This window comes from Acanthochromis polyacanthus, chromosome 22, assembly GCF_021347895.1.
Source record: "Acanthochromis polyacanthus isolate Apoly-LR-REF ecotype Palm Island chromosome 22, KAUST_Apoly_ChrSc, whole genome shotgun sequence".
NCBI lineage: Eukaryota > Metazoa > Chordata > Actinopteri > Pomacentridae > Acanthochromis > Acanthochromis polyacanthus.
This window is the reverse complement of record NC_067134.1, coordinates 13,937,266-13,963,978: the sequence shown is the minus strand read 5'-3', so window position 1 is coordinate 13,963,978 and position 26,713 is coordinate 13,937,266. Positions and strand designations below refer to the sequence as shown.

The following is a 26,713-nucleotide window of genomic DNA, read 5'->3' as shown; positions in this document are numbered from 1 at the left end:
TTTTTGCTCTGTAGCTCAAGTCCTTCCACTGGTGTCTGGCTGCAACAGAGGTTTCTTCGAGAGGATGATCAGTGATCTCTGCTTAGCTAAGTTCAAATTCGACATGGGAGGACTGGACCCAGGCTTGTGGTGCAGCTGGCCGGACACAACAGAGTGAGTTCACCTACTGAAACACGCAAAAGGGGAAAAGAGACCAAAAAAAAATTAAAAGCAGGGTGGAACATAACAGTGCTAAAATCCTCATGTAGAATTTCACGTCTAAGTGGAGAGATTTCACCATCTAAACAGACTGAGTAAGCTTTGTTCTGTTGGGATAACTATGCAAGTAGTTTATTTTCTGCAAACCTGTAATTGAGACATGCCCAGTGAAGTGATTTTGATGAATCATGATTTAAAGTTTCAGCAGTAGCAATTCAAGCAAAGTCAGAAAATGTCAACATTTTTTGGCTCTGAAAAAGGGGGTTGAAATGTAAGATTCTTATAATAGTAATGGCTAAAAATATGTTTCTGTTTAAGATGCTGACATCCAGGCATCATCTCCTTTTCTGTTAAGATTGAAAATCAGTCCTCGTTTACAGCCCCAAACACACTAAGGTTCCATCTTGGGATCTATTTTATTTTTCATGCATATGCTCCCTTTAGCCTACATCTTTTGCAAATAAAATTACACACAAATATTTCTGACTCCATCTTCTTTACATCCATCTTAAACTGCCTCCACAACGTGAAATACTGGATGGCAAAAGCTAAATGACAGCAAGACAGAAGCGACTGTCACCATATTGAACATTACTAGCCATTTATTGCCATTGACACCAAACATTCATGCCCACGGAAATGTTGGTGTCACTTTTGACTCAGCCCTGGAACAGGATGAAAAGTTTAATGCTCTCATAAAAAAAATTTGTTTTTAACTGGAAAACAACACCAAATTGAAATCCATCTTCTGTCTAATCAACATGAAGATTGTGACTACTGCATTAATCTCCTCAAGGTTAGATTACTGGAATTTACTGTGTCTTATAATCAGTCGGTTCACATATTTTTTTTCTGTTCTTCCACTGGCACTCGTGGTTAGTTTAGGAATAATGTGGTTTAATAACTGAGGCTGCTCCCGATATGTTGCTCTGAGTTTAGCGCACTCTCTTATTGCATACTCTTTGCCCAGCATCAAAGCTGTTTGCCTTACAGCCATGATAGCCTCTGTTTTGACTCACCACATCACTTGGTCACGATCTTTTCACTGTCTGTTAGACATTATATTGAGACAGTGTCTCAGTGTTTGGTGGCTTCTTTTCCAAATACTGCCAGATAGGGAATGAGTCAGACAGGAGGGTGGAAGTAGCTGGGAGGCCCACAGGAGAGGCTACTGTCAAAACTATGTCATTTCCCTCCTGGCACACTGTCGTCTCTTGGAACACATAATTGGTGGTGGTGATCTTTGTGTGTGCATGTGTCTGAGTGTGCAGTTGTAACTCATAAAATCATCTGTGCAAGCACTTTTAGAGTTTGCAGGTGCGTCACAAAACTCATAAAAGCCTGCAATATTGTTTGGCTCCCTGATGACTTGGCTGGGAATTTTTTGTTTTTAATTCCAATGTGTAAGCCAGTTTAGTAAGACTGAAAATGTATGACAAAATTGTCTAAATTCTACATCTGAAGTGATCCATCAAATTATTGCCCAATGCAGTAAAATAAAGGATATTTCAGCTATAACCTTCCTTGGTGGGGTATGATTTGGCGCTTCTTAAAGCTAATGTTTCCTAAATTATAGAGCCCATATTCTATTTTTTCCCTTTCATTTAAGGTCACGTAATGCCCAAGCCAAAGGGATCTATTCTCTCCTTCAGAAAATTCTGCTCCTTTCCTGCCTCAAATACCCCAATTTGAGATCCAGGCATTTCTTCTGTTACTTATCAACATCACAAAGTAACAAATCTGCATAGTACCTGCCTGGTGACTGAAAGGAGTGGCTTCCTCACTCAATTCTGCCATTGTTTCCTTATTTCTGAAATGGCTGCATCTCTCTTTTCAAAGATGTTGGGTTACGTTACACAGCCAGTGTAGCGGTTGTATGCTCTCTCTTGTGTTGTGTGAGTAATCAAGCACGGGGCATCTTCCCCTTTGGCACCAAATCTGCCGTTTATTTGCAGGAGCTGGTAAAACACACTGACAATACTCTCTCACAGTCGCGCTCGTGGTAACCTCCAGATAATGCTAAAAAGACAAAATAAATTTTTCAGCACCAAATTTGTAATAATAGATAAGTGATGGCAAGTGGACTCATTAACTCCTCCATACTAGCACTGCCTTATATTTGTTGTTTGTTTGCATAGGAGCTTGGCATTTATGTTCCCAGCACCTATATTTTGTCAGCACATCTTATGAAGCGACAGTTTGTAACAGCAAATCGAGTTGCAGGTGAGATCCAAACAGTGGTAAATACAGAAATGCCAATTTTAGTTATCACTACAAGCTATCGAACTCTGGTTAATGGGTTCCAACTTTATCAGAGTCTAAACCACATTGTCTGCCAAGGGAAACAAAAAATGGTTTCATGACCTCCGCCAGGAGGTTATGTAATCACCGGAGTTTGTCCGTTTGTCTGTTTGTCTGCCAGGCCGCCTGGTAGCCATCTCTCAATGGTACAGAGTCCTTCAAAAAAATCCTGGATCCAGACGGTGATCCGGATCACCTCCAAAATCTAATCGATTGTTACTTTTGCTCTTCCGGACATCCTGTAAAATTTTGGTGAAAATCCGTCCATGACTTTCTGAGTTATGCTGTCAACAGACAGACAGACAGACAGACAGACAGACAGACGGACAGGCAGACAGATGGCCTGGCGGAGGTATGCTCTCCGAGTGCTTTTCTAGTTGTTTATGAAACTGAAAGTATTTTACAGGCATGCATTTAAAACTAGTTTAGATCCACTGTGTTTTCATATGAGATGACTCATGTCCAATAAATACATCAGTTTTAAAGTGACTCATATTACTGGAGAGGGATCAAAAGTTCTATATTGCAATTTTTATGATGAGCGCAAAGAGGTACTTCTGCATTTATAAAATCCAAATTTAAAAAGCAAAAATGTCCCATTCTAAGTTGGATTATATATTTGAAGTGGGCTTTTTTAAAACTTTTGTCTGAAGTAAGATTATTTTCAAGTGTTTTTCAGTTAACGAGACAACAAAGCATCTCAGTCACACTTGTCGAAAGCCACGTTTTGCCCACAAGTTTAAGATCTATGCCATTCCTTTGAGACTGTGATGTTCTGTGAGGTCCTGTGAGGTACTGGTCCACTTGGCTTCTAGTAATACAGTTAAGCTCAGTGGCCATGTGGATTACAATCTATCCTGGTATGGTGCAATGCTGAACCGCTACTCTGTTGGTATGCATCTCCATTTCTCCTGCCCTCTCCTACCTTGCAGTTATATTTAACTGCGTTAAGCCCACTGGTAATTCTATACACTCCTTTGCCTTTTTATTTTTTCCTATCGGCATGAATAGAATATAAATAGGAACAGTGAAAATTGTTTCTAAGTTCATCAAGAAAACATGGGCTCTTAACTTAATTGCATCAAATTTTTCTCTCCTTCTTCTCTCTCCCTTTTATTGTCTGTTGATTCCGTTTTACACAATGCATGTATTAGATATGTTGATTTGTCTGTGCATTGTCGCCCTCTGCAGGATCTATGAGGGTCTGACAAACTGCACTTACCAGGTGGCCATGAGGATGGATTGCTTCTGGCCCAATCAAATAGTCGACCGATTCTTCATGCAGATTCACCAAACCTACTTCCACGATTGCGCTCTAACCGGCCGGCTCCTCCATGACCCACCAATCGGTGTCCTTGCCCCATTCATCGCAGTGCCAGTACTGGTCACCCTGCTCATGACTGCTTTGGTGGTGTGGAGGAGTAAACGCACAGAGGGAGTGCTTTAGGGTCATTGAGGTGCTGGATTTGGCCACAGACATTGATCATATATAGACCCCATCAGAGCCTACGTCATCAACAAGCTGCGTGCGCATCAAGGCAACGGAAGTACCGCTTCTTATCTTTTACCTGGCTTTGTTCGCACCACGCGGAGTAGCAAAACTAAAAGCTAACGCTGAACTGTCGGCATCATAATGTCAGGCTGTTGTGTTTTTGGTTGTACGAACCGAAATACTCAAGAGGGACATCAGTTCTACCGCATGCCAATGGGCTCTCAGCTGTTTCAGAGCAACCGAAGACGGCTGTGGCTCCAGGCTATCAAGCCAGCGGATTGGACGGAGGATACCATCAACAATGCACGCGTGTGCTCTGTTGTGGCAAATAAAGTGAAATCAGTGCAGAATATACTGACGAGCTGTCGGTTCCCACACGATTAGAGCCACGAATAAAAGCCCTGTTGACTGTTGTGACAGGGGGACATAAATAATAAAGCGGCTGCAGTCGCCGCCATAAAGGTGCAGTTTGCTGTGTGTATGTAGTTCTCCACTTTGTTGATGATCACCCATGCCTCATACATCGTAGTCTTCTGCCCTTGCCTTTGGCTAGGTAGGATTTCAGACATCAAAACACAAAACTCTTTGTTAGTGTCCTTGTATCTCATCGGTACCTGTCCACAAATTGCATAATCATAGGCCTCCATAGATTTGTATGCTCGCAGCATCTCTCTAGTGTACACTCTAGGTTTTTCAACTAAATATAAATAAATATCAGGCCACTGAATATTGGGCCACTTACTAACGTCATAGTCCCGTTTGGTAAGTGTACAGGGATCTGGGAGCCTCTTGCCATTTGTTAAAGTGATCTTTTTAAAGTATTTTTCGTGATCTTTTACTGATAATGCACCCGCATGACTTGACAAGCCACTACTAGCCGCCATACTTCCGTTGCCAGGGTGCGCGCGCAGCCCTCTTTATTTACCTACTGTAAATGAGTCTATATGGACACATGGAAAGAATGCTTTTGTGTTCCATGCTCTTGTACTTTTTGTCTTGAAATCCAATTATTCACATATTAATATGATAGGTGAAGTGAAAAATTGCATGCCATTAAATATGTTTGACTCCAGGAGACAGTAACATAAAATAAATGTTCTATTTGGTATGAAAATAGGTTCTATTCATGCAATCATTTTTGATGGATAACATCACCAATATGAAAATGTCAAGGTAATAAAGTTCTTTGAGATTCAGGGGATTTGGAGGCCATACATGTTAATTACCATCTGTTCTCATAGCCTTAAACAATCTGTGCCCACATAGCAGTAGAGAGGAAGACACTCAAGGAAACACAGATGACAAGTTCAGAAGGGAGGTGAAGACCGGGAGATAGGGAGACAAGAAAGCTGTAAAAAGATGAGAGAAAAATGGAGTTGCACAAAGATGAACATGGCATTTTATTTAAAATTATGATTGAATGCTATTTTTTTACACAAAGTACCAAGGCTTTGGATATGAATAGCAAAAAATTAAAAAAGCAGTTGAAGTCTGTTAAAAAAAAATCAAATATCCCTGATGAAATCAACAACAATATCCGTGAGAGACTAGCGGCTTGTTTTAATTGCAGTTGGACACTGGCATTTATAAATTGTTAGAACTGGTACGTTCAATTAAAGGAAGATTAAGATGTTTAGTTGTGTATGAATCTGGCAGTAGAATTCAGTTGGACTCTCATCCATCAGTCTATGACAGAGCTTCATCTAATGTTCATTCTGTTCATAAACTTAATTAATTTGACTTCATTCCATCATTGTTTCACATTTACATAAGAGGTCTTGAAGTTCTTTTTGACTGAGCTTGTCAAAACCAGAAAACAAAAACCAAAGAAATTAAATTTGGACTGAGATTATTCTGTGTACTGGACCTTTGGGCAACTGATTTGCAACAGCTTTTTTTTTTAAGATATGTGTGTATATATATATATATATATATATATATATATATATATATATATATATATATATATATATATATATATATTACAACTCTTTCAAATTTTATAGGTACATCAGCTCAGTTGCCAAAACTTCCATCTATCTGTTAGAGACTCTTAGCAAAAGTGAAATTCCAATGTTTCTTGCAAATACTTTGATAAATTACTTACTTGCCTTTACTACCACTATTCAACTACTGTCATTCTGAGATCAAGACACAAAAAGGTGATTAAGAATTTAGGTGGCAACCCTTAATTTCTGGAGCACTTTACCTTCATATGAAAGAAACACTTGGTTCATTCCATGACAAATCATCAAAATTTCATAACAATTTCTGCTTGACCTTCTCTGACTGGTGTTAAAAATTTACAGCATAAAAAATGGATCTTTATGAAGATATTATTGACATGTTAACTTGATACATCACATATATTGTCTGTCGACTTTCAGCACTCTTTTTCATACACTGAAATTTGAGGCAGTGCTTAAACAACAATATCCCAGGAACTATCAAAGATAAAAGCTGACAATTTTCACCACAATTAATCAACATTGCATTGATTCTGTATCTGCAATTTTGGTCAAGTAGTAAGAAGAAGTCATGAAAAGTCTCATTTTTGATTGCACATTAACAAAAACCTTTGATGATGCACAAAGTAACTAATCATATTTTCTCAACCATATATTTTGTGGCATGGAACATTACAAAACAAACACTTAAATATATCTTGTGTTGTAACTTTTTGTTCCCATTTTATTGTCTTCTTTTATTAACATCTGTTGTTGTATGTGTCATTGTGTTTTACTGGGTTTGTTACTTTAATTGTGCAGCACTTTGGTTCAACTTGTACTGTTTTTAAATGCACCCTATAAATTAATTTGTCTTTGATTTTCAAAGAAAGTGCATCCTCTAGGAATTTCATTTATTTATTTTTGTCATTTTTGCAAGAGTGAATTCTACAAAGGGCCAGAACGGGACATTGGCTGCTTTATGGTGGCAAAAAACCCCCGAAAGAACTATGAAGGTTTGAATGCCAGAAAGTAGAAATACTTGACAACCATCGTCACTTCTGTGTCAGGAGAAGATACCTTCATGGTAGACATCAACCTGCAATGAACGAGACAGAATGGCAATTGGGTGTATTGATGATGAAATCAAACTCAGTGGAATTATTAGTGGAACAAAGACCAAAGAAGAAAACACAGGTCAAAATCTTTCAAGAGATAGAGCGTACAAGTATGTATATTCCTAAACTGTGATAGTAATGAAATACAAATTTTCCTCCATGTGAAAGTTATGGCTTAGCACTTGTTTCCTCATATATTGCGCTTGGAGAGCCAGTCTGTCTTGTCACTGGCAGGGGGATTAATGGTGGCTATATTATCAAAGCAGTAAAAGCTCAACAGTTAAGCTTAGTCAAGAAATGTTTTTCTGATTTATACCCGAGACTGTGACAGTATTCAGAAACATTTTTTTAGCAGTTTCTGTTAATGATAAATTAATCTAGGTCAGAGATGAGGAGATCACTGTTCAGTGCCAGGTGAAAGGAGGATAAAGATTACACTTGTGGATGAGTTGGAGGTTAATATCTCACTTGTTCCTGATGTCATTAGAGAGACGTTCAGCTCCAGCAGGGTCCTTTTCCTTCATTTTCTGGTAGCTGGAGAAGGTCTCCACCATGCAAATATATCCATTTAATGGCAGGGTCCTTCTTACTTGCAGACAGTCAGTCCTGCACACATTTGTATGGGCTCACTGGATGTATGCTAATAAATGAGTTTTCCTAAGTGCTTCAGTAGAAGGTGACTGGAATTCTTTTTTGGTGCTGAAAGAATTTTCATTTCTCAAGACGCTTCCTCAGTATCAGCAAATACTTGAACTACATATACGGCTCAACTTGTGTCTGGGTGTTTTATCATCAGGGTGATGCAGTTTTTGTCGAACAGAGCTGCTCTGTTCACTAGCCCATGAAGCAATACAGGAGCTCAGGTCCTGAGTACAAGACTCAGCAGTCCACCTGCATCTGAAGGCTAACGGAAGCAAAGTGTTAACAAGCTGGACAGAAAAGACAGATAAGTTAAGGGTGGACTGAAGGAAGTTGTCTATGTTTAACAAGAACAGCATATTCCAAAACAGAGGAGGGGGTCTATGACACATTTACTAGGTACTTAAAGTGCAGGTCTGAGGTGCCTCACCAGGCAGTTTCACATCGTATTTCTTTCTATAATTCTACAATTTCATTCAGCAGATGCTTTTATCCGAAGTAAAGTACATCCGAGTCAGGGCCGGCCGCTGGCATAAACACTCTATGCAGTTGTTTATAGCCACATCCACTAGAGGGGGCCACACCACAATAAGTGTGTGATTCGCATTTTGTCCCTGTCTTCATGGGCGTAACGGACGCTGGGTACGCGTGGGACATGTCCCCCGCACTTTCCACATCTGTCCCCTCTGTCCCCCCGCACTTTTTTCAGTCGTTACAACAGCTAAACCCGTTATTAGCATCCAGTAACGTATTTTCCCGAGCCGTCTTTGAATGCACCATGAGCGCATGCTAACGCAGGTGTTCCACAGGAGACGTGCTGCTGTGCTGAGCAGTGCTGAACGTGCGTCTGGAGTAATGTTTAGCAAACCAGCCAGAGCTAGCAAGAAGCAAAAAAACTTTACACAGTTTTTTCCAAACAAACCGTGTAAGTTGTGTGACCTTGTTGGATGCAAACAATGTTAGACTTGTTAGCTAAATGACGACAAGGTAAAACGTGGCAATATATCAATATGTTAAGCTAGTTAACAATAATTCAAATGTGGTTGCCTCTGTTACATTACTGCTAATTAGTTTATTCTTGGAATAAACCCAGTCCTCTTTTAGTTCTGGGCAGACGATGTGCTCACAATTGCTCTCCGTGTATTTAAGTCTTTTGGTCCCAAAAGAGGAGAGTCAGGGAGGAGAAAAAAGAATAGGCTATCTATGGTATAAATTTACAACTGTTTTTTACTCCTTCTCTTTCTAATTCTATCTCAGAATTTTGATTTTCAGATTTTTTAATGATTATTTCCATAACAAAGAGCAGAGTCAGGCAGGAGATGGACCAGAGGCAGCGACCAGCAGTAATGTTGACCATGCAGGGTCTGCAGAGGTGAAAATAAATATATAAGTGGCTGAGAAAAAAATATGCATCTATGGGTTAAAGTGATTTTGAGGTTAAATTCTACTGCAATTTTTACTCTTCCTGATGCTATTTCAGAATTTTTCTTACATTTTTTTTATGTTTATTGCCATAACAGAACAAGCAGAGTCAGGGAGGAGATGGATCAGAGGCCAGCAGCAGGGACAAGGATGTAGGGTCTTTACAGGTAAGGAGAGATTATAACTTCCTGGAAATAAGATATCTATTGCAGGGAGAAACCAGGCAGTACTGATCATTTCATGTTCAGTGTTTGGCACCTTTGGCTACTCGTCCAGTAGATGTTCAAGGGACATTGTTGTCAACTCAACTAGAGTTTGGCCACTAAAACTTTAGATTTTATAGTTTAAAGTTTTATACTTTATAGTTTAAAGAACTAACCTAGTTGGTCCCCTGGTATTGTACTGTGGCTGTTAGGGATTATGTGGTTCTTTAGCCACTACGGACGGTGCAATTAAATGTAAGAGAATGATAAATCGCTCTGAAAAATTTGTCCCCCTCACTTCTGAGATGGTGGTTACGCCCATGCCTGTCTTTATTCCAATAAAACATAAATCATCATGGTAACATATCAATTTAAACTGGCTTATTAGAAAACTATACGGGAAAAATACAGGAAAGAAAAAATAAACCAGCAGTCAGTTGGTGACTCCATGCTTCGTGCGTAAGTTAGGCTACTGTGACACCACGGCACCGTTTCAAACTTGATCGATTACATTGGTCTGGAGAAGCCACAGATGGAAAAGCAGTAGCACTAGAGATGGCATCATGGCTCCAAAAGGAAGTTCAGGAGTGGGCTGAATATTTGCTGTTAATCATGTGCATGTGTGTTTCAACCCAATTACAAGCTGTGCACGTGATTTGGTAGTTGCCGTGTGCATGTTTTGGGGCCACAAAAAAAATCTTGCTTAGGGCCACCAAAGTCCTAGGGCCGGCCCTGATCTGAGTGTACATGCAATACAAGCAAGGATCTAGTCAGGAGAAAGCAACCTGGATAAATGCCATAAACCAAATTCAAGTGTGATAATAGGACAGTGATGTCTGCAGGGAGTGAAGATCTAATAGGATTTTTTTAGATTTAGTTTTTTCTTATTTCTTGGGAATTTGGGGTCACAAACACACCTGAAACATGTTTAAGAACCAAAAACAAATGACATTGCCTTCTGCTGAATGACTGAGAATCTACACAGACATATGCAATTAAAAAATATTAATCTGTGTTTTAAATGAAAGCTGCTAATTAGTACCAAATACTCTTTCAATTATGCACATAAAATCGAACTCAGCATCAGACAGCACATACCACTCTTTGTCTGGATATGAACAGGATTCAAACATCTCAGCATAGAGCTTCTTAGAGCTCGGTCCTAGATAGGAATATCGGAATGGACGCAGGACATCGTAGAACTAATGAAAAAAAAACAGTGGATTTTTTTCTAATCAATGTAAACAAATACTGAATATTAAATGTGATAATCAAGTTTTAATGTTTGGGACAGACCTCTTTACAGATGTCAGTGAGAGCTTCGGCGATATCCCCATACTCCAGGTCCATGTCCAAGGTGTAGCTCAGGAGGGCCATGCAGCCTCCAGGCCTCAGCACCCTATCAGCCTCCTGGATGAACCGCGGGCGATCGAGCCAGTGGGCCGCTGTCATGGCCGTCACAAGGTCCACCTCTCCAGATGCAAACGGTAGTTCTTCTGCTGGACACTGTCTGAGGTTGAGGTGAAAAGGGTGAAATATAACGTCATGATGTGACCAATAGATTTAAGTAGAATGGTGTCAAAACTGTCTCTACTATCATACGTCCTATAGATGTGGGAAGAGGACCGAACCTCACAGTATACAAAACAGTACACAACTCAGCATGTTTGGTTCATATTTGGGGTGTTAATCACTGCTAAGAACTACTGGATTTTTGTCCAGAATAAATCCTGGTGCATCTGAATGCTGACTTCCCTTGGTGATTTTTTTGAAGATCTTTTACATTCGAACACTGTCAAGTCTTAGACTCTGGCCCTTGATTTGTGGCTTAGATTACACTTCATAGGGGGTGACTGATAAAACCAATTCTCACAGTTCTGTAAGGAAAAGTCAAAAATGAGTTTGAAAAGCGCATTTGGAGACAAACAGAAAGTGTCCCAAAAGGATTGTGGAGGTTATATTGGACCTTTGCCTGACGAAATAACCTTGATGACACTGTCCTACCTCCTCACCTGTATGAAACATTTGGAAGGTTGCTATTGGCTGATGCCATCTCCAGCTGGGCTGGGCTGATATCTGTTCCAACCACCTTGGTGAAGTATGGAGCCAAAAGCTTTGTACCTTGCCCTGAACCGCAGCCCACATCCACCGCAAGGTTGAACTGTTTTGGTGTCTGAAAGAGTTTCACCATGTAAGAGACAAGTTTTCTGCTTTCATGAACGCAAGTAGAAACTGTTCAGTGCTTGTAAGCATTTAGTGAAAATGACTGGCTGAATGGTAAAGCAGCTAAATGAAACAGGATTTAGAAGTAATAGGCTACTCCACCAACAAAAAAGCACATGTATGTTGCAGGATAATGCTAAACATGCACACATACCTTTTTATCCATAGAGCTCACAATCTTGCTGATCAGTTCTTGCGGTGTTACTCTGAACTGCCAGTAAGCAGCTGCATGATCTTTACCTTCAAAGGCACGTACAGCCATATTTCTGCACCCCGACTGTCAGTTCCTCCAACCTCCCTGTCTGACCGAATACTGTCTCTGCATTGTGTACTTGTCCTTAGTTTACTTCCAAGTTACACATTAACTACCAGGGCGAAAATGGTTCTGCCCTTTAGTCTGAAAAACAATACTGCATGCAATTAAACAATGGTAAAAGCCCTATACCTTTTGTTGACATAGGCAGAGAGTTCAAAGATTATGTTTGTGGTTCAGCAGACTCTGTCCTATCTTTAACATTTCCAGAAATAGTTTTTGTTGGTCAGATTTTATGAGTCTTTTAAATATGTCACATGGTGTTACGGAGGTGACATGTGTAACTCAGATGAAAGAAAATTTTGATATACACTACCAGTCAAAAATTTTAGAACAACCCAGTTTTTCCATTTTTTTTTATTGGGAATTATACATGTTAAAGTCACATTATACTCTGAAATGAAAGCATAGAACAATTAAACAAATGAAGTTAAAAAAATCAATTTAGAAATCAAAATGTATTATAAACTTTTGACTCATCAAAGTAGCCACCTTTGGCAGATTTAACAGCTGAACACATTCGTGGCATGCTTTCCGCAATAGAAATCAAATATTCTTCACAAAGTTTTTCCCTACTCTGTTGCAAAGGTTTCCATGAATGTGTGGCACTTGTAGGTCACTTTGCTTTCACTCTTCTGTCCATTTCATACCAAATCAGCTCCATGGGGTTTAAGTCTGGAGACTGTGCTGCCCACTCCATATTTTCAAGCTTACCATCTTGTTTTTTTCCTAAGGTAGTTCGAGCATTGCTTGGACTTCTGTTTTGGGCCATTATCTTGCTGTAGGTGAACCCCTGACCAATTAGAAATGTACCAGAGGGTACTGAATGGTGCTGCAGTGGTGGCTGTTTTGGTTCAGGTTACCTCTCACTCTGTACATCACCCTGGATCCAGCAAAACAGCCCCAGACATCACGCTTCCTCCTCCATGTTTGACAGTTGATGTCACATGTTGAGGAAGATAGATAGAGCTCTTTATTGTTCCGAAGGAAATTTTCACCACTCATCTTTGTACCATTTTAAGCTATTCATTGGACTTGAACTACTTGAATTTCAATGTAAAAGAAAAAAAAAATTGGGGCATTGTAAAACTTTTGACCAGTAGTCTATTTACAGAGCAGAAACAACTGTTGGCAATATGCATATTATAAACAAAACAGGAACAGTAAGAAGGATATCTCAAGAAAAAGTTGATGATGCACAAAGTGTGTATTCAAACGTAGCACATAATATATCCCCCCGCTTTTGATAATGACTACAAATTATTGTGTCTTTCTCCAAAAATAGAAAGCACTTGCTTGTACTTGCATGCAAAAATCAGCAGATGGCAGTACATCTACACATATATGATGCTGAATGCTTGAAAGTGCTTGAAAGGAAGTTTGAGTATTGCTGAATAAGCTTGGAAAGCAAGTCCTATTTTCTTCTTCAATAAACAATTGCTGTAAGCGAGATGACCACTTCATCACCTTATTTGATGTCACAGTAGGACACACTAATATACAGCATGAGACATGACTGAAAACGGATTCAGAGAAAACAAATGTGTGGATAAAAGCTCTGATCAAGATGCCAAAATACACCTGTTACAGCAGCAGTTTGACTGTGATAAAGTAATAAAACTCGGTAAATCCTACATTTCGGTTCCAAGAAGAGAATTAAGCAGGGTACTATTTTCTGCCAAATCAACAAGCATTGATGTTTCCCATTTACTTGATCAATATCCATTGTCAGATATGTTTTGCAACAGGGCTTGTGTTCACAAAGTGGGGGTGGGAGGGTGTCAGGAGACTTCAGACGCCATACGAGAACTGGTCCTTAACCCTATCATGTTGCACTGTGCAGTCCTGCCTTGGGCCACCCAATCAATCGGCTGTGATCAAACCTATCAGCTGCGCTCAAGTCTAACCTGTGTGTGTAGCTGAATTGTGTTGAGAAAGAAAACATACATGTTTTTATCCAGACATGACCAATTTATAATCAAGTCTTTACCACTTGAATGTTATTACAGCATTCACACAGTTCTCTGTACACATGCAGGAGCCATTGACAAAGTCAGTGGACTCAGACAAGCAACCTCATGTATTGTTTTAATATTCGCAGGCACAGTGAAACAAACAAACAGAAAAACATCTATGGGAATGCTTCCATTGACTGTTAGGAGTAGGGTTGCTAATGCTGCATGGGGAATTCTCCTGAAAAGCAAGCGCATGGGTAAGTCACACTTGGAGGCGAAATTATTACAAATACTGCATATAAAATGAGCGTATTCATGAAGGCAGGTGCAGTGGGAGGTGTGGGATGGCGGGGGTGCAAGAGGATCAGGATTTCACCCAACAAAAAACAGATGCCAAATTTGTATGTGAAAAGCCAGGAATTATGGAAAAAGAGATACAGTGCACGTCTTAAAAATACATTTCAGTCAAAAATATCTCGATAAATATAGAGTTAGAGAAAAAGCACACCCCCAAAAAACTTCTGCGGAAATTAGGTGACGTACAGTTATTTTGTAGCTAAGACAACTATCAACTTGACAAATTCAAAATTAGATTGTTGCCCATTTAAATTGAGTTGTATGGAATACGGTTGGCATAAAAAATCTCTGTAAACAACACATTTTTAAAATTACATGTCACAAAATGATTGAACAAAATGATCAAACTGGTTGGCTTGGCATGGTCAGTTTGGTTCGCTGATCAATGGAATTTCTGTCAGTTTGGAAACACATTTTTCCATGTATGCACATAAAAAAGCAGAGTTGAGGCTGTCAGAATTAAAAAAAAAAAAGTTTGTTTTTGTCAAGAAACTCCATAGCTTCACTTTTGCAAGACTGACTGAACCCCATCACACCCCTGACACAGCCTCTTACCATGCACAATGCCCTCAGTGGATACCATAATCAAAATATACTTTGTGATTGGATTTAACAAATGCTCGTGTCTTGAGGCTAAAATCGTATATTATTATAAGAATCTGGACTTTGTAAATACTTGAGTTTGTTTATTAGGCAGAAAACACCATTCTGATTTGGGTAAGGTGAACTACAACACAATGGACACATTGGCTGGTTACATCTTGGGACAATCCAAATGGGATTTGTGGTACAGTACAATACACTACAGCAGATCATCCAGTTGTGTAAGTGTGGCATTTCCTGCTGACCGGTGAACGGTGTGATGAGGTTGATTCAGCCTTGCAAAGTTAAGCAACGAACATTTTCCAAGGTTATTTCTCATAAATTTGCAATTTTCTTGCAAATGAATGGATTTTGTGATCCCAGAGAACGTCTCAGGTTTTCTCTTGGAAATTTGAGATTTTTTTTCTCATTAAATCACCACTTCAACATCAGAGAATAAATGAGATTTAGATTTTTGTACATTTCCCACTTTAGTCATGGAAAATCATGAGGGTGCAGGGAGAAAAAGTTAAGCTATGACAGGTGTTAGCATGAACGAGGTGGATTATTTGCTTTCTTGTCCATTTTCCTCAATGTCTTTGGAGGAAAAGCTGGAAGTTAAGAGACTAGGATCACATCGGCCAAACAATGATCAAATAACTCAACGGGACAAACGACAAAATCGTAAGTTTTGCATTTCTTAGTTTGACAGAAAGGACTGGCTAACGGCAAGTGTAGCTAAGAATTCACTTTTCTGTCTCCGCATGGACTCAACAAGGAATTGTGGATTTGAAACATTTGTCGGACAAAATTAGAAAACATGAATGCAGCACAAGTCACATCGGAAACAGCGTCAAGCTGTCTATGTTAGGAAAAGTTAACATGGCCTGTCCCCTGGATGAGGGCTACTGCATCACTGTACAGAGGCACAACAAGCTGGTGAAAAAAAATAGAGATTCACTATCAAGGATTGTGGTCTGTATTAAATTTTGTGGAGCACACGAGCTAGCTTTACGGCGGTCTGATGAATCCCCCACTTCAACCCAACACGGCGTATTTCTGAACCTGGTTGACCAATTTTCTTTTTTAGACAGTCAGTTCGCAGATCACCTTTCAAACACACAAGTTGCAAAGTACACATCAAAGACTAGCCAAAACGAGTTGCTTGATTGTATGTTAGCTGTTTATGAACAAAAAGTGACTGACTGAAAAGTATCGCATTTGTTAGCCCACCCAACAAATTTTACCACCAGCCACTACTGTGAGGGTGCATAATTTGTTTTGATCTACAGTGGCCTTCATATGTCATTGTATGATTATACCCATAGCTTAAATCTTTGAGCCCATGTTGTTTCTGTTTGTAAAATGAAAAATAACCAGTAAAATCACAGAAAAAGTAGAATGAAAAATAAAATGTGTTTAAAAAATGGTAATTAATTATTTTACAATTTTTCATTGTAAAAACATGCTATTGTTTAACTGTATATAAATCCATAAAAAAATGTTGTTACATTACAGATATTTGCTGATATTTAAAGTAAAAATATTTGCATTAAAGATTGTAAATGGTAAACTACGTCATTAATATTTATCTTATGATGTGGATTTACAATTTATGATGCTGTTTTTTGAACATTACAATATTCCATAGTTTTTGAATGAATTTTTCTTTTTGTTTGTTTGTTTGTTTTTACAGTGTAGCTACAGTATTTCTTCTACACTTTCATTTAGCAGAGACTTTTCTTCAAAACAATGTACATCTGGGAGTACATGCAACACAAACAAGGATCTTAATTTCTAAAGTTTATATAAAGCAGCTTTTTAGACTACTAGCTTGAAAAAAGTGTGTGAAGACATTCCTACAAGCTGAACTTCTAATTACAAAGGATTTCGGAATCTTTCGACAAACTAGTGCTGTCTTTTTCATTAAAGGTATGACATCAACTCTGCCCATTCTTGAAGAGAACAAAAGGAGAGCGCGTCTTCCCCCGTCTCATCACTGTGGCACTGGGCATTGTGCCAAACAGTGCTAGCAATCTCTGGTGGGATATGAAGACCTGAAATCTTAACCCATTAAAACTTCACTTGAGACACTGTTTTCTTCACAGCCAGTTGAAAAGTACAAATATCGTAAGTATGGAAGAGATCTGATTGACTCGGAGGGTGTGTTTTTACAGCAGAGACGCTGGCTTTGAGATGCACTCCGAAAGCTAATCCCACTCTCTAAGGAGAGAGGCAGGTATTGGCTTTGATGATAGAAATGGATTAAACAGATTACATTAAAGGCCAGTCTAATTGAACCAATCTATCCTGATTCTGCCGCGGTAAGATAAATGATGAGGAGGCCAGATAATATATATAGGTCGTGTGTTTGTGTATCTGACTCTGGGTTTCTCTGTGAACATTTACAGGCTCACTTGGAAAATACTGCAAGAGCGCTTTCTTCTTGTTGAAACCTTTCATACTGTACTGAAGCATAATCAGTGTGAGAGGTATTCAAATTACATACAGCCATGGCCATAAGTTTGGACACAAGTACCATGATGCTTGTGAATCTTAGAAAATACCACAAAATTGTCACTTACAATACAGTACACAACTCCTGAGAACTATATTAAGTTTCATATTTAAAAAAAACATCAAAAGAGTTTGGTGTCATTTTGTTATTCTTACCAAATTCGGTTGTGAAAGTACTGCATTTTTTTCGTTATTTTTTTCGAATATTATGTTTTGGGAACAAAGTTGTTCCAATTGTTGGAATTTATTGATAATATTATATCCCATGTTGATTTGTTGACTAATTAAACTGGTGCTGTCAAAAAATATTAGTTATGTTCTGTAATAGACATCAAAACAGACATAGTAATCATGCTGTGTCCAAACTTATGGCCATGGCTGTATGTACAATTCTTATCTAATTTTTATGCCAGAGCTGTCCTTCAGTGAAGTTTGGCGGACAAATGTATCCAAGTTGTTCTCCAGATTTGTTCACTGTTGTTGCATTATTAAAAATCAACCTCCAAGTTTGGTTGATTCCAGTACCTTTTTGCAGTTGATCCTCTCTGGCACATTGTTGCTCATGGGTAACTACAAAGAGGTGTTAGAAACTGCAGCTTTACTTTTCCATATTATTATTTTGTTAATCTTCTTTAAAGTTTGATTTTCTCCAATCGCTGTAAATTCTTAAATAGGAAAAAAGGTTTCAAAACACCTCTACAATTGGTTGTAAGATGCCAGGTCTGACTAAAAAGTAAAGCTAATGAAATATCCACATTCATGCATTGCTGACCTCATGCAAGTTTCAAATCTTGTTGGTTTTCAAGACGGAGTAAATTTTAAAGTGTTGAATATGTCCTTTGGAAATGTTTATGGGTAACGTAAATGTATGGCATGGAATCATACATGACAACCAACACCAGTAAGTGTTGTTAATGCACAAAATTAATTTCATTAGTTCGAGGTTTATTGGAGAAATTTAGTGCGCCATGATGGTCTTAAATCTGTTTCAAAGCATTAACATTCAAAGGCATAAAATTAAAATAATTTCCAATAAAGATAACACAGAAAATTTGGAACTGTATTGCAAAAAAAAGATAAAATACGAAGTCACTGAAATTTATGCCATTGTTCTCCCTCACTTCCAACAGTGATGCTTCAAACAAATCAAATTCTGATCACTTATGTCAGACTGGTCAGCACAAAAGAAGTCAGTTCTACACCAGCGCTTTGAAACCCATCTGTCTCAGTAGTAAAGCTTATGCTTTGCCTTCTTCTTTAGCATTTGAAAGATTACCTCTGTGTGTGTGTGGGGGGGGGGGCTTGTTTATCTATACCGGTGGGGACGAAAACCTGACTATTTGCTATATAGGTGGGGACTTGTCTTACGTTGGGGACCCCCACGGGTGGCAACAGCGTTTTCTTGGCCATGTTGTTGTTAATAAAAAATGTAAAAGTGCAAAAACGTTTCTTTAGGGTTCGGCATTGTTTTGGTGATGGTTATGGTTAGGGTTAGGGTAAGGGTTAGGGGTTAGATATGAATGGGAGTCAATGGTAAGTCCCCACAATGATAGAAAAACACAGTTTCGTATGTGTGTGTGTGTGTGTGTGTGTGTGCGTGTGTGTGTATACCTGTCCTTTTAGACAAGGTTATTATTGACGATGTCAACTTGAAGTGAGTGTGAGAGGGTGACCTTTCCTTCCAACCTTGTTATCAATGTGAACCCGTTAAGCAGGACTGTTTAATTAGCAGTGGAATAGCAATCAGAGAGGAGTCGGAGACCTCTGTAGTCACAGACATGGATCAGTGGTCTTCAGGGAGCCTTTGCACACGACAGGAGACCTTTACACACACTGTGTGTAATTCTTTATGCTGATGCATACTTACATATGCATTTAATTATACTTTAAAATGTACGACTCTAACTTTTATTTGAACATTTTGCTAGCAGTTAAGTAGATTTTGTTGATATTTAGATAGAAGATTGAAAAAATTTACAGTCAGCAATCATTTTTTCCAAAAACCTATAACGAGAAACATTTTCTTACAAAACATGCCCTAGGATAGGACATTTAGCATCTTAAATTCTACCTGTATCTAAGCAGGTGGAATTTAGGGATTAACATATACAGACGCTCAAAATCTCCTCCATTTATGATTGTTGAACTTCTTATTTCAACTTCATGGCAATTAATATGCTTTGTCTGAGTAAACCTGCAGCAAGGTTTTGTAAACTGGATGCAAGGATTTTAGTTTTGCCACTGATGTTGGATGATAAACTACTGATTAGCATTTGATGTTCAGATTCATCCCAAAGATGATGGATGTTGCTGAGGTCAGAGCGCAAGATACTGAAGTTCTTCCTAAAATCTTTATAGGCAAGTCTTACCACTGAAAGAAACTTTGTAACACTCTTGGATAGTTATTAAAGCTACGGCAACCGTGTCCTATTTTAATGAACATGTAGAGAGCCATAGCTGCAACTTTTAGTGGTCACCAGAACATAAAAACTGCATGTATAAAATTTGTAGGCAAATCTGAATATCTTGCGTCAGTGCAACAACACAATTGGTCTGATGCTTCTATGTTTGACTGTAACGAAGCAGATGATTGGCTTTTTGGAAGTAGGTATGAGACATGTCAACCAACTTTCATTTTGGTGATAAAGAATTGTCCCTTGGATTTTGCTTACTGTTTTCCCTGTTTTCCCTAAGTGGCTCTTGCTCAATTGTATTTCTTTAAACCAATCCTGATCCTTAAAATTGTGACTTGGGTACTACTTTGGTGGAACATTTGCATGCAGGGAGATGAGCATCACAGAAAAAAAAAAGAATGGTTCAAATGTTTGGTAAAACTTGACATTTTTAATGTGGTAAGTTGCAGTGCAGAGGTTGTGTCCTATAGTGAAGCAAATTTTGGTAATGTGAATTCCATAAGAGGAGAAGAAAGTGCAGCCAGTTGCAGGATTCTACCTGCAATCTACAACTGTGAATCTACATTAGACACCAAAAGACATTTTTTTAGACAGCTGACTTCACTGAAACAGCCCAAAACTCACAAGTGTCCTCATACTTTCGCCCATGTAGTGTCGGCTTTTATACAGGATTCACAAATGTCAAGCCACCAGTGCCTGCTAGATAATATCCTCCCCACATCCTTCATACCCTAATAGCTGCAAACGCCACTGCAAGACTAATATCCCACTTTTATTGAAAGCTGAGCGCACCAGAAAACTCATAAAACAACCCTGGTTGACATGCATACGTACACGCATTCTCAAAAGTGTGTGCAAACATGTGTGTTTAAGCTCGCACTCAGATACACAAACATCCAGGCAAAGAAATGTGAGGCAGGAGCCAACAGCGGCTGCACCTGGTGAGATCCAAGTGAAAGTGAGAAGCATAAAAAAAGAGCTGAACGCTGATGTCTGTTGATCTATTTTTACCGCAGAGCAGTGGCCAGAGAGGCAGACAGAGAGAGAGAGAGAGAGAGAGAGAGAGAGCTTCCTGCATAATGCATGGCCCTGTAAAGCAGCAGTGGCTTTTACACTGCGCTCTCTCATCGGGCTTCCAGGTGTCTGTGCTGTCTGTCAAACAGGCAGTGTATAGCAGAGCCAGGTGCTGTCACATGGTGCTCTGGTTGAGCGTTCTCAGGGCACAGGACCACCAGCCAATCCAGCTGCTCGTTCCCTCTCCAAACACAAGACCTCACCTGCAGTTTCATTCAAATGGAGCTCTGAAGTGTAGGCTGCCGAAACAAGTGCAGATCCATGCACATTAAACAAAGCTTCCGCTGAAATGGGACAGTATTTTTAAAGTAGAGCTTTCATACAGCTTAGACAAATCTGCATTATTGTTTTGTTCTTTTCGTGCAGTGGCAAGTCATGAATTCAACTTACATGAACACAATACAATTACATTCTTTTCTCTTAGTAAAATACAGATTTATACATTGTAAAAAACAGTTCTTCCCTTCCGTTGTGTCTATTATTGAGTCCTAAAAATCGTATTCAGTAAAACAAGTAAGGCCAGTGCAACATGTTTTCAGTATGGATCCATTGTCTAAAGAAATTTCTCAAATCAATTGTCATTGTGCCTTATTTTGTCTTCTCTCAAAAGGCTAAAACTTATTTTTCAGATAATGTCTTTTTAGACTCAACAATAGACATAGAGATTGGTTTTCTTTTCTCCCTCTTTTATTGCTGTTATACTTTGAGTCAGAATTTCAAAAATTAAAATGATCAAATTTGATATGGGAGCAGGCTGCCTGAGCATTCCTTACTGGGGTTGGGTTGCTGCTGGGCAACACAAGGAGAGAGACTAATGAAAGCTTGATGAGGATGCGCCTCTGAATCCACCAGCATGATTAGTCTTTAATTACAGAGGGCCACCTCGACATATTCCCGATAATTGGAAATACCTAAGCACTTGGCTGCTTGTGGCACGGAACCAAAGAATCCATGGTTCACAACCCTTTGTAGAACAAGCCACATTTTGATTTTAGATGACCACTGGAGATTTTAATGCTTCATACAGGTCAGCTGCAAAGTAATCTTAGCAAAGAGTTCTTGTTTTCACCTGCAATAGTGACAGAGTGCACTGAGTAGGAGAGTGGAGTAAGATGGTGAGTGAGGGTTTAAACTTGGAGCAGCTTCCTAGTATGCTGGCATCTTCACTTTGCCAGATGTGACAATAACATTCCTATATGGCTGCCAGACGCTTACAAGACACCCATAGGCATTGGCAGCTCCCTTGGTGAAATCTTCTGTTGCACAACCACGTGGAAAAAAGGGGCTTTACTTTTTACTGTTCAGGTGAATCACTGCCTTGCCTAAAGAATCAATTTTCCTTTCATTACAGATGCTTCAGTTCAGCTCTTCGCATCATTTATACCCTCCTTCAGTGGCAGGAGCTGAGGCTTAATCATTGTATGTAAAACAAAGACAACATTTCTGAAAGGTGCTCAGGTGTTTTCTGGATGAATAGCACAACAGTAGACAATTCAGGGGCAAGCTTATAAGCTTGCAGGATGTTGAACAATGACACAGTGTGCTTCAAATGTCTGTAAAAACCTGTCCTGTAGTCTTATTTTTGTTCATGCTCAATTTTGCTTTTCACATTTAATTTCCATTTCCATGATAATAATTACCTCTTAGAACCGTAATGTTCAAGTCCGCATAATAATTTTGAATTCAGCTGTCTGACACCTAAAACTAAAGGCACTTCTGTGCATACGAAGCACATTTATGTGTGTGGAATAAATAACATGCACACCTGTGAAGGTCAACCATTTTTGATAAGTTAGAATGCTATACATGCATGTTTAGAATAACATGAGATAACATCATAGACTGATTTTAATCCTGTTGTCCTACTAGATTTAAACAGATGCTATAATTTGATGCAGATAAATGGAAACAGCAGAAAGGAACTGTCAGGATCCCCACTTGAGCCCCTACCTGGCTTCCCTTTACTTTCTCTCTCTCCCTCTCCTGTATTCAGAAATGCATGAAGCCTGCTTAGTTGCACGGATTGGAGACAGCTGCATGGATCAGCTCACATGTCCACAATCACCACTTCTCAATAAAGCCAGTCAATGTCCAGAACAGATTTGCAAGAAGATAAAGTAAGTAAAACTGAAAAGGAACAGAGATCTTCAGAATACCAAGATTTAGGACGAAACTAATGGAATATTGCATTTTTGTAAAAAGGGTCAATTTATTTGAACAATCTAGACAAGGAATCAAAAGAATCTAAATCCAAACCAGCATATTATTAAATTCAATGAAATGAAGTAAGGGTATTATGGTGTTTGTTATGAGAGAAAACTCTAGGAGTGAAGCCCACTAGATCTGAGTTTCCGCATCTGAAAATCGGACACATGGTGGTCAGTCAGTAGTGGACAACATTGTCACATGACGGCGCTCGAACAATAGCAGGCCATTTCGTGGTCATGAGACCGCGCTTTCAGCTCGAGAGTCTGGAAGACACATATAAACACACCCGGCTCAGCCGGGTATACCTCCCCCCATCGCAACTGGAAACGGACAGCATGTTGCATGCTGGTCCAGTTGTGGTACACATCCAGTTGTGATGCGGTGTGTTTACGGGCTTTGTTTGTGGGCTGCAGCTCATTTGTGTAAAGTAGCCTTGACTTCTACTTTATGCAAATTTGATACCGTGTGCGGAGATCCCACGCATCAAAAAGCTGTCCTCAAACATCTTAACTAGCCATCGGTGACCTAAAACGAGGACAGATTCAGCTACCGCACAGATTATTTCTCGCCTCAAATGCTTTCAGAAACAGTTTTCGCTGAAGTGTTTTCGAAATTAAAGGGAAGGTTGGCGGCCAATCCATTTTGTTTATCTGATTCATCTGCTGGACTGTTTAGCTGAAAGCGTGGTCACATGACCAGGTAGTGGCCCTCGAGCTCTGCCATGTGACAATGTTGTGGCCCCCCTAGTGACCATCCACCAAGCCTGCGATTTTCAGCTGCGACCTGCTTACATGAAGGAAAATTGGATCTAGTGGACACGCACTTTGAGAGTGGCTGTGCAGACCATTGTAGTAACTTTGTTTGTTTTTAATTCTCATTGTAAACTGATTGTTTCATATAAAAGGTCAGAATAGGCTAGATAAGTTTATTTTTCTTTACGCTCCCTTTCAATCAGAAGTTTGGAAACTTTCATTTTATTCATAACTTCTATTAACTTTTATTTCATTCATATTCAATTGTTGCTTTTTCTTTATCAATTAATGAAATTAAAAAAAAGTAAACTCCTCCACACACTGCCTTTACCTGCTGCTGGCCTTCGACCTGTCCCTGTCCCTGTTTCAGGTACCTCACACCAGGTTGCGTGACCACCTTGCATCTGTGACTCACTCGTCTCCTTGCTTCGAGCAGTGCCTGCTGCCGGTTCTGTTCCGGCCCATCCGGAATCCTTCGCCTGTCTTTGCCTGCACCTAAGTTCCTAGACACCCCGGGAAAGGGACAGCTTGACTGAGAACAGGTGATCAACATTTTGAAAGAAATTGTAGAAAAAAGCTCTCTGAAAGTTCAGTGGAAATATGCAGTTCTATTCCTAACACATGGATACTTAATGAATGGTGCAGGAAACTGACTGTAGAATTTGCACACATCCAACTTAAGTGTCTGCCTAACTTCTGTCATTGTTATCAGACTGCCTGTTTTTTTTTTAATTTACTGAAAGGAGTCGATAAGTTCCGTTCTTGCAATAATGTCATTACTGTAAATATTTTTACACTGAAGCCACAGAAACTGGAAATTTCCCGTAGCAAGCCACTTCTTAGAAGTATAAAGGGTTTCACAAGATTAAATTATATTTTCGAGGAAAAAAATTGTTGCAGCACCCCAATGGCACTGGATTCATCTCCAGCATGGTTGTTTTCTTTCCAATAATTTCACTCTAAAAACTGAATCTGTTCTGTTTGTGGTGTAGAAAAGCTTGCAGGTTAATGAAGCTACACATTAACACTATCACATCCGAAGATATAAATAACTGATGAGGGTGCAACTGCTGTGCCACCTGAGTGAGTTACACACAGCCTCACATTCAATTTGGAGAAAGCATGGATTTGTGTTAAAATATGGGTCAGATTTCAAAAGTTATGCATTTGTGTGCACTGGCTTTGTCACTTCACTTCTGCCACAACTCTGCCATGGGGATTTACGAAGAACCCAGGTACAATCACGAATGAGGATGACAAGATCAGTAAATGGAAGAAGCCTTTTTTGTCACAAGTACATTTTACAGCCTATCCAATTGAGATCAGAGTGCAGGTTCAGCAATGGTACGGTGCCCCTGGAGCAGGAAGGATCGAGGACCCAACAACGGCAGCATTTGTGTGTGATCCTCTGACATTTCTGATCAGTAGCCCAGGGAATGAACCATTGTGCCACCACTGCTAATGCACAATGAAGAGATCAAAAAACAAATAACGACATAAGAGAGTGAGCAACCAACAAACTAAGCTCAAGCCCAAATGAAATATGATCTCAGAACACTGAATAAAGCAGACATAAAAACTAACTGGGGGCAAGCAGCAAACACTAAAGACATAGAGCACAGGGGTAAGAATCAAATGGTATAACACAATGGAGGCTGAGTAGGAAAACAGGGCAGACAATCAACAAAACTGAGAACAGCATGGTAATAAGAGCAAAGAGGAGTAAGATAAGGAATTTACCAGGACAGCCTAATGGAAGTATTTAAAAATGGAATTGACAAGACACAAGGCAAACTTAGCAGATCGGCGCTGGCGCAGGCAGGAAAACCAGGATGGCTGGTTTTCAGTGCAGGGCTTCTAAACAACATGGCAGGCTGTGAAAGTACCAAATTGATGAGAAAACAAGGCAGGGAACCATGTGTTGAAGTCAACGATCTGGCAGCGAATGAGATCAGAGCCGGGGTTTTGTTGTGTGAGTGTAATTTGTGCCAGGTGAGCCAGCCTCTGCTCAGGTGCTCATACTAGCTCCTGATGAGGCAGCAGGTCACATAGACAGAGAGAGGGGGAAAGGAGGAGACTGCCAGCAAATCAGGGCTCCTGACACGATGAGATTCAAAATTGTGTTTTTGAGTAAAATGTCTCAAAGCTGTTGGATGGTTTGCCAAGAAATTAGGTTCAGGTGAAAACTCTGGGGATGTTACAGGGGTCCAATGAGAGTTCCCTTGATGAAATCTAATTTTGTACTTTGTTAATGGTAGTTAATAGTATGGTGTTTTGTATACGCTAGAAGATATATCAGTGATATAAGTAGCTGAGCATTTCTCCCGTCAAATGTCTCAAAAACACAAATTCAAGCTTTGGAAGTTTAATATGTAACAAACCTACGGAAACCATTTCTGTCAACTTGCATATATTGACTTTTCATACCAATATTCTTCTTGGATTCAGTTTCCATATTAAACATGTATGGCCAAATTACTCCAGTATTACATCATTGTGTAGAGCAGTTATAGCATTGGTAGTAGTTCAGCTCGTGTGCTCGCGCTGCGTATTTTCATCACATTAAGCTCTGTTATATTTATCGCTAATTAGTAATAATTACCAGACTAATATACTAAACTACGATGTTCAGGCATATCTACAAATCATCAGCATATTAGCATTACCACTATAAGCATTTTGCCTGCTGCCAGCATGGCTATAGACCCTTATTGAGACAACAGTTAGTTGGCTACTGATTCACAGCTCTGTATGACCATGTGTTCGTGAACCTGTGCTGATGTGAATGGGGCCCTTTCTCTCTCATTAAGACCATTCAGCTCTGCTGTGAACTCACATACAAGCTCATTTCCATCACACAGAATGAAAATGACGATTGAGAAGCGTTCATTGGACATGCGACCTTTGTTGAAAAATGAATCTATCGCTTCTAATTTCATAATGTGTCTCCGAGATTGACATAGTAGGTGTAGTTCGGTAGATAATGTGCAGTCTGTCTG

The 26,713-nt window shown here is 39.4% G+C and overlaps 1 protein-coding gene across 3 annotated transcripts; it reads right to left on the bottom strand.

Moving 5' to 3' along the window:
- On the bottom strand, positions 1–11,871 carry si:ch211-93g23.2 (uncharacterized protein LOC100005086 homolog). Of its 3 annotated transcripts, XM_022196597.2 has the most exons (6): positions 11,697–11,871; positions 11,332–11,492; positions 10,616–10,829; positions 10,418–10,521; positions 7,524–7,661; positions 5,363–7,036 (listed from the first exon to the last, which is right to left on the bottom strand). In XM_022196597.2, exons 1-6 carry the CDS (start codon positions 11,802–11,804, stop codon positions 6,946–6,948), a joined length of 816 nt encoding a protein of 271 aa, XP_022052289.2. In that variant the 5' UTR covers positions 11,805–11,871; the 3' UTR covers positions 5,363–6,945. The 3 variants fall into 3 exon arrangements, with proteins under 3 accessions (XP_022052290.2, XP_022052289.2, XP_051797885.1); XM_022196598.2 differs by lacking the exons at positions 5,363–7,036; positions 7,524–7,661 and adding an exon at positions 1–166; XM_051941925.1 differs by lacking the exons at positions 5,363–7,036; positions 7,524–7,661 and adding an exon at positions 8,370–9,058.
- Between the last annotated feature and the right edge of the window lie 14,842 nt (positions 11,872–26,713).

Bases quoted from the DNA above. Each gene is read 5' to 3' on its own strand.
- si:ch211-93g23.2 (XM_022196597.2), bottom strand. From the start codon at position 11,804: ATGGCTGTACGTGCCTTTGAAGGTAAAGATCATGCAGCTGCTTACTGG. The intron at 11,493-11,696 runs GTATGTGTGCAT...AAACTCTTTCAG, and splicing joins TGAGCTCTATGGATAAAAAG to ACACCAAAACAGTTCAACCT. The intron at 10,830-11,331 runs GTGAGGAGGTAG...CCTCAACCTCAG, and splicing joins CTTCCAAATGTTTCATACAG to ACAGTGTCCAGCAGAAGAAC.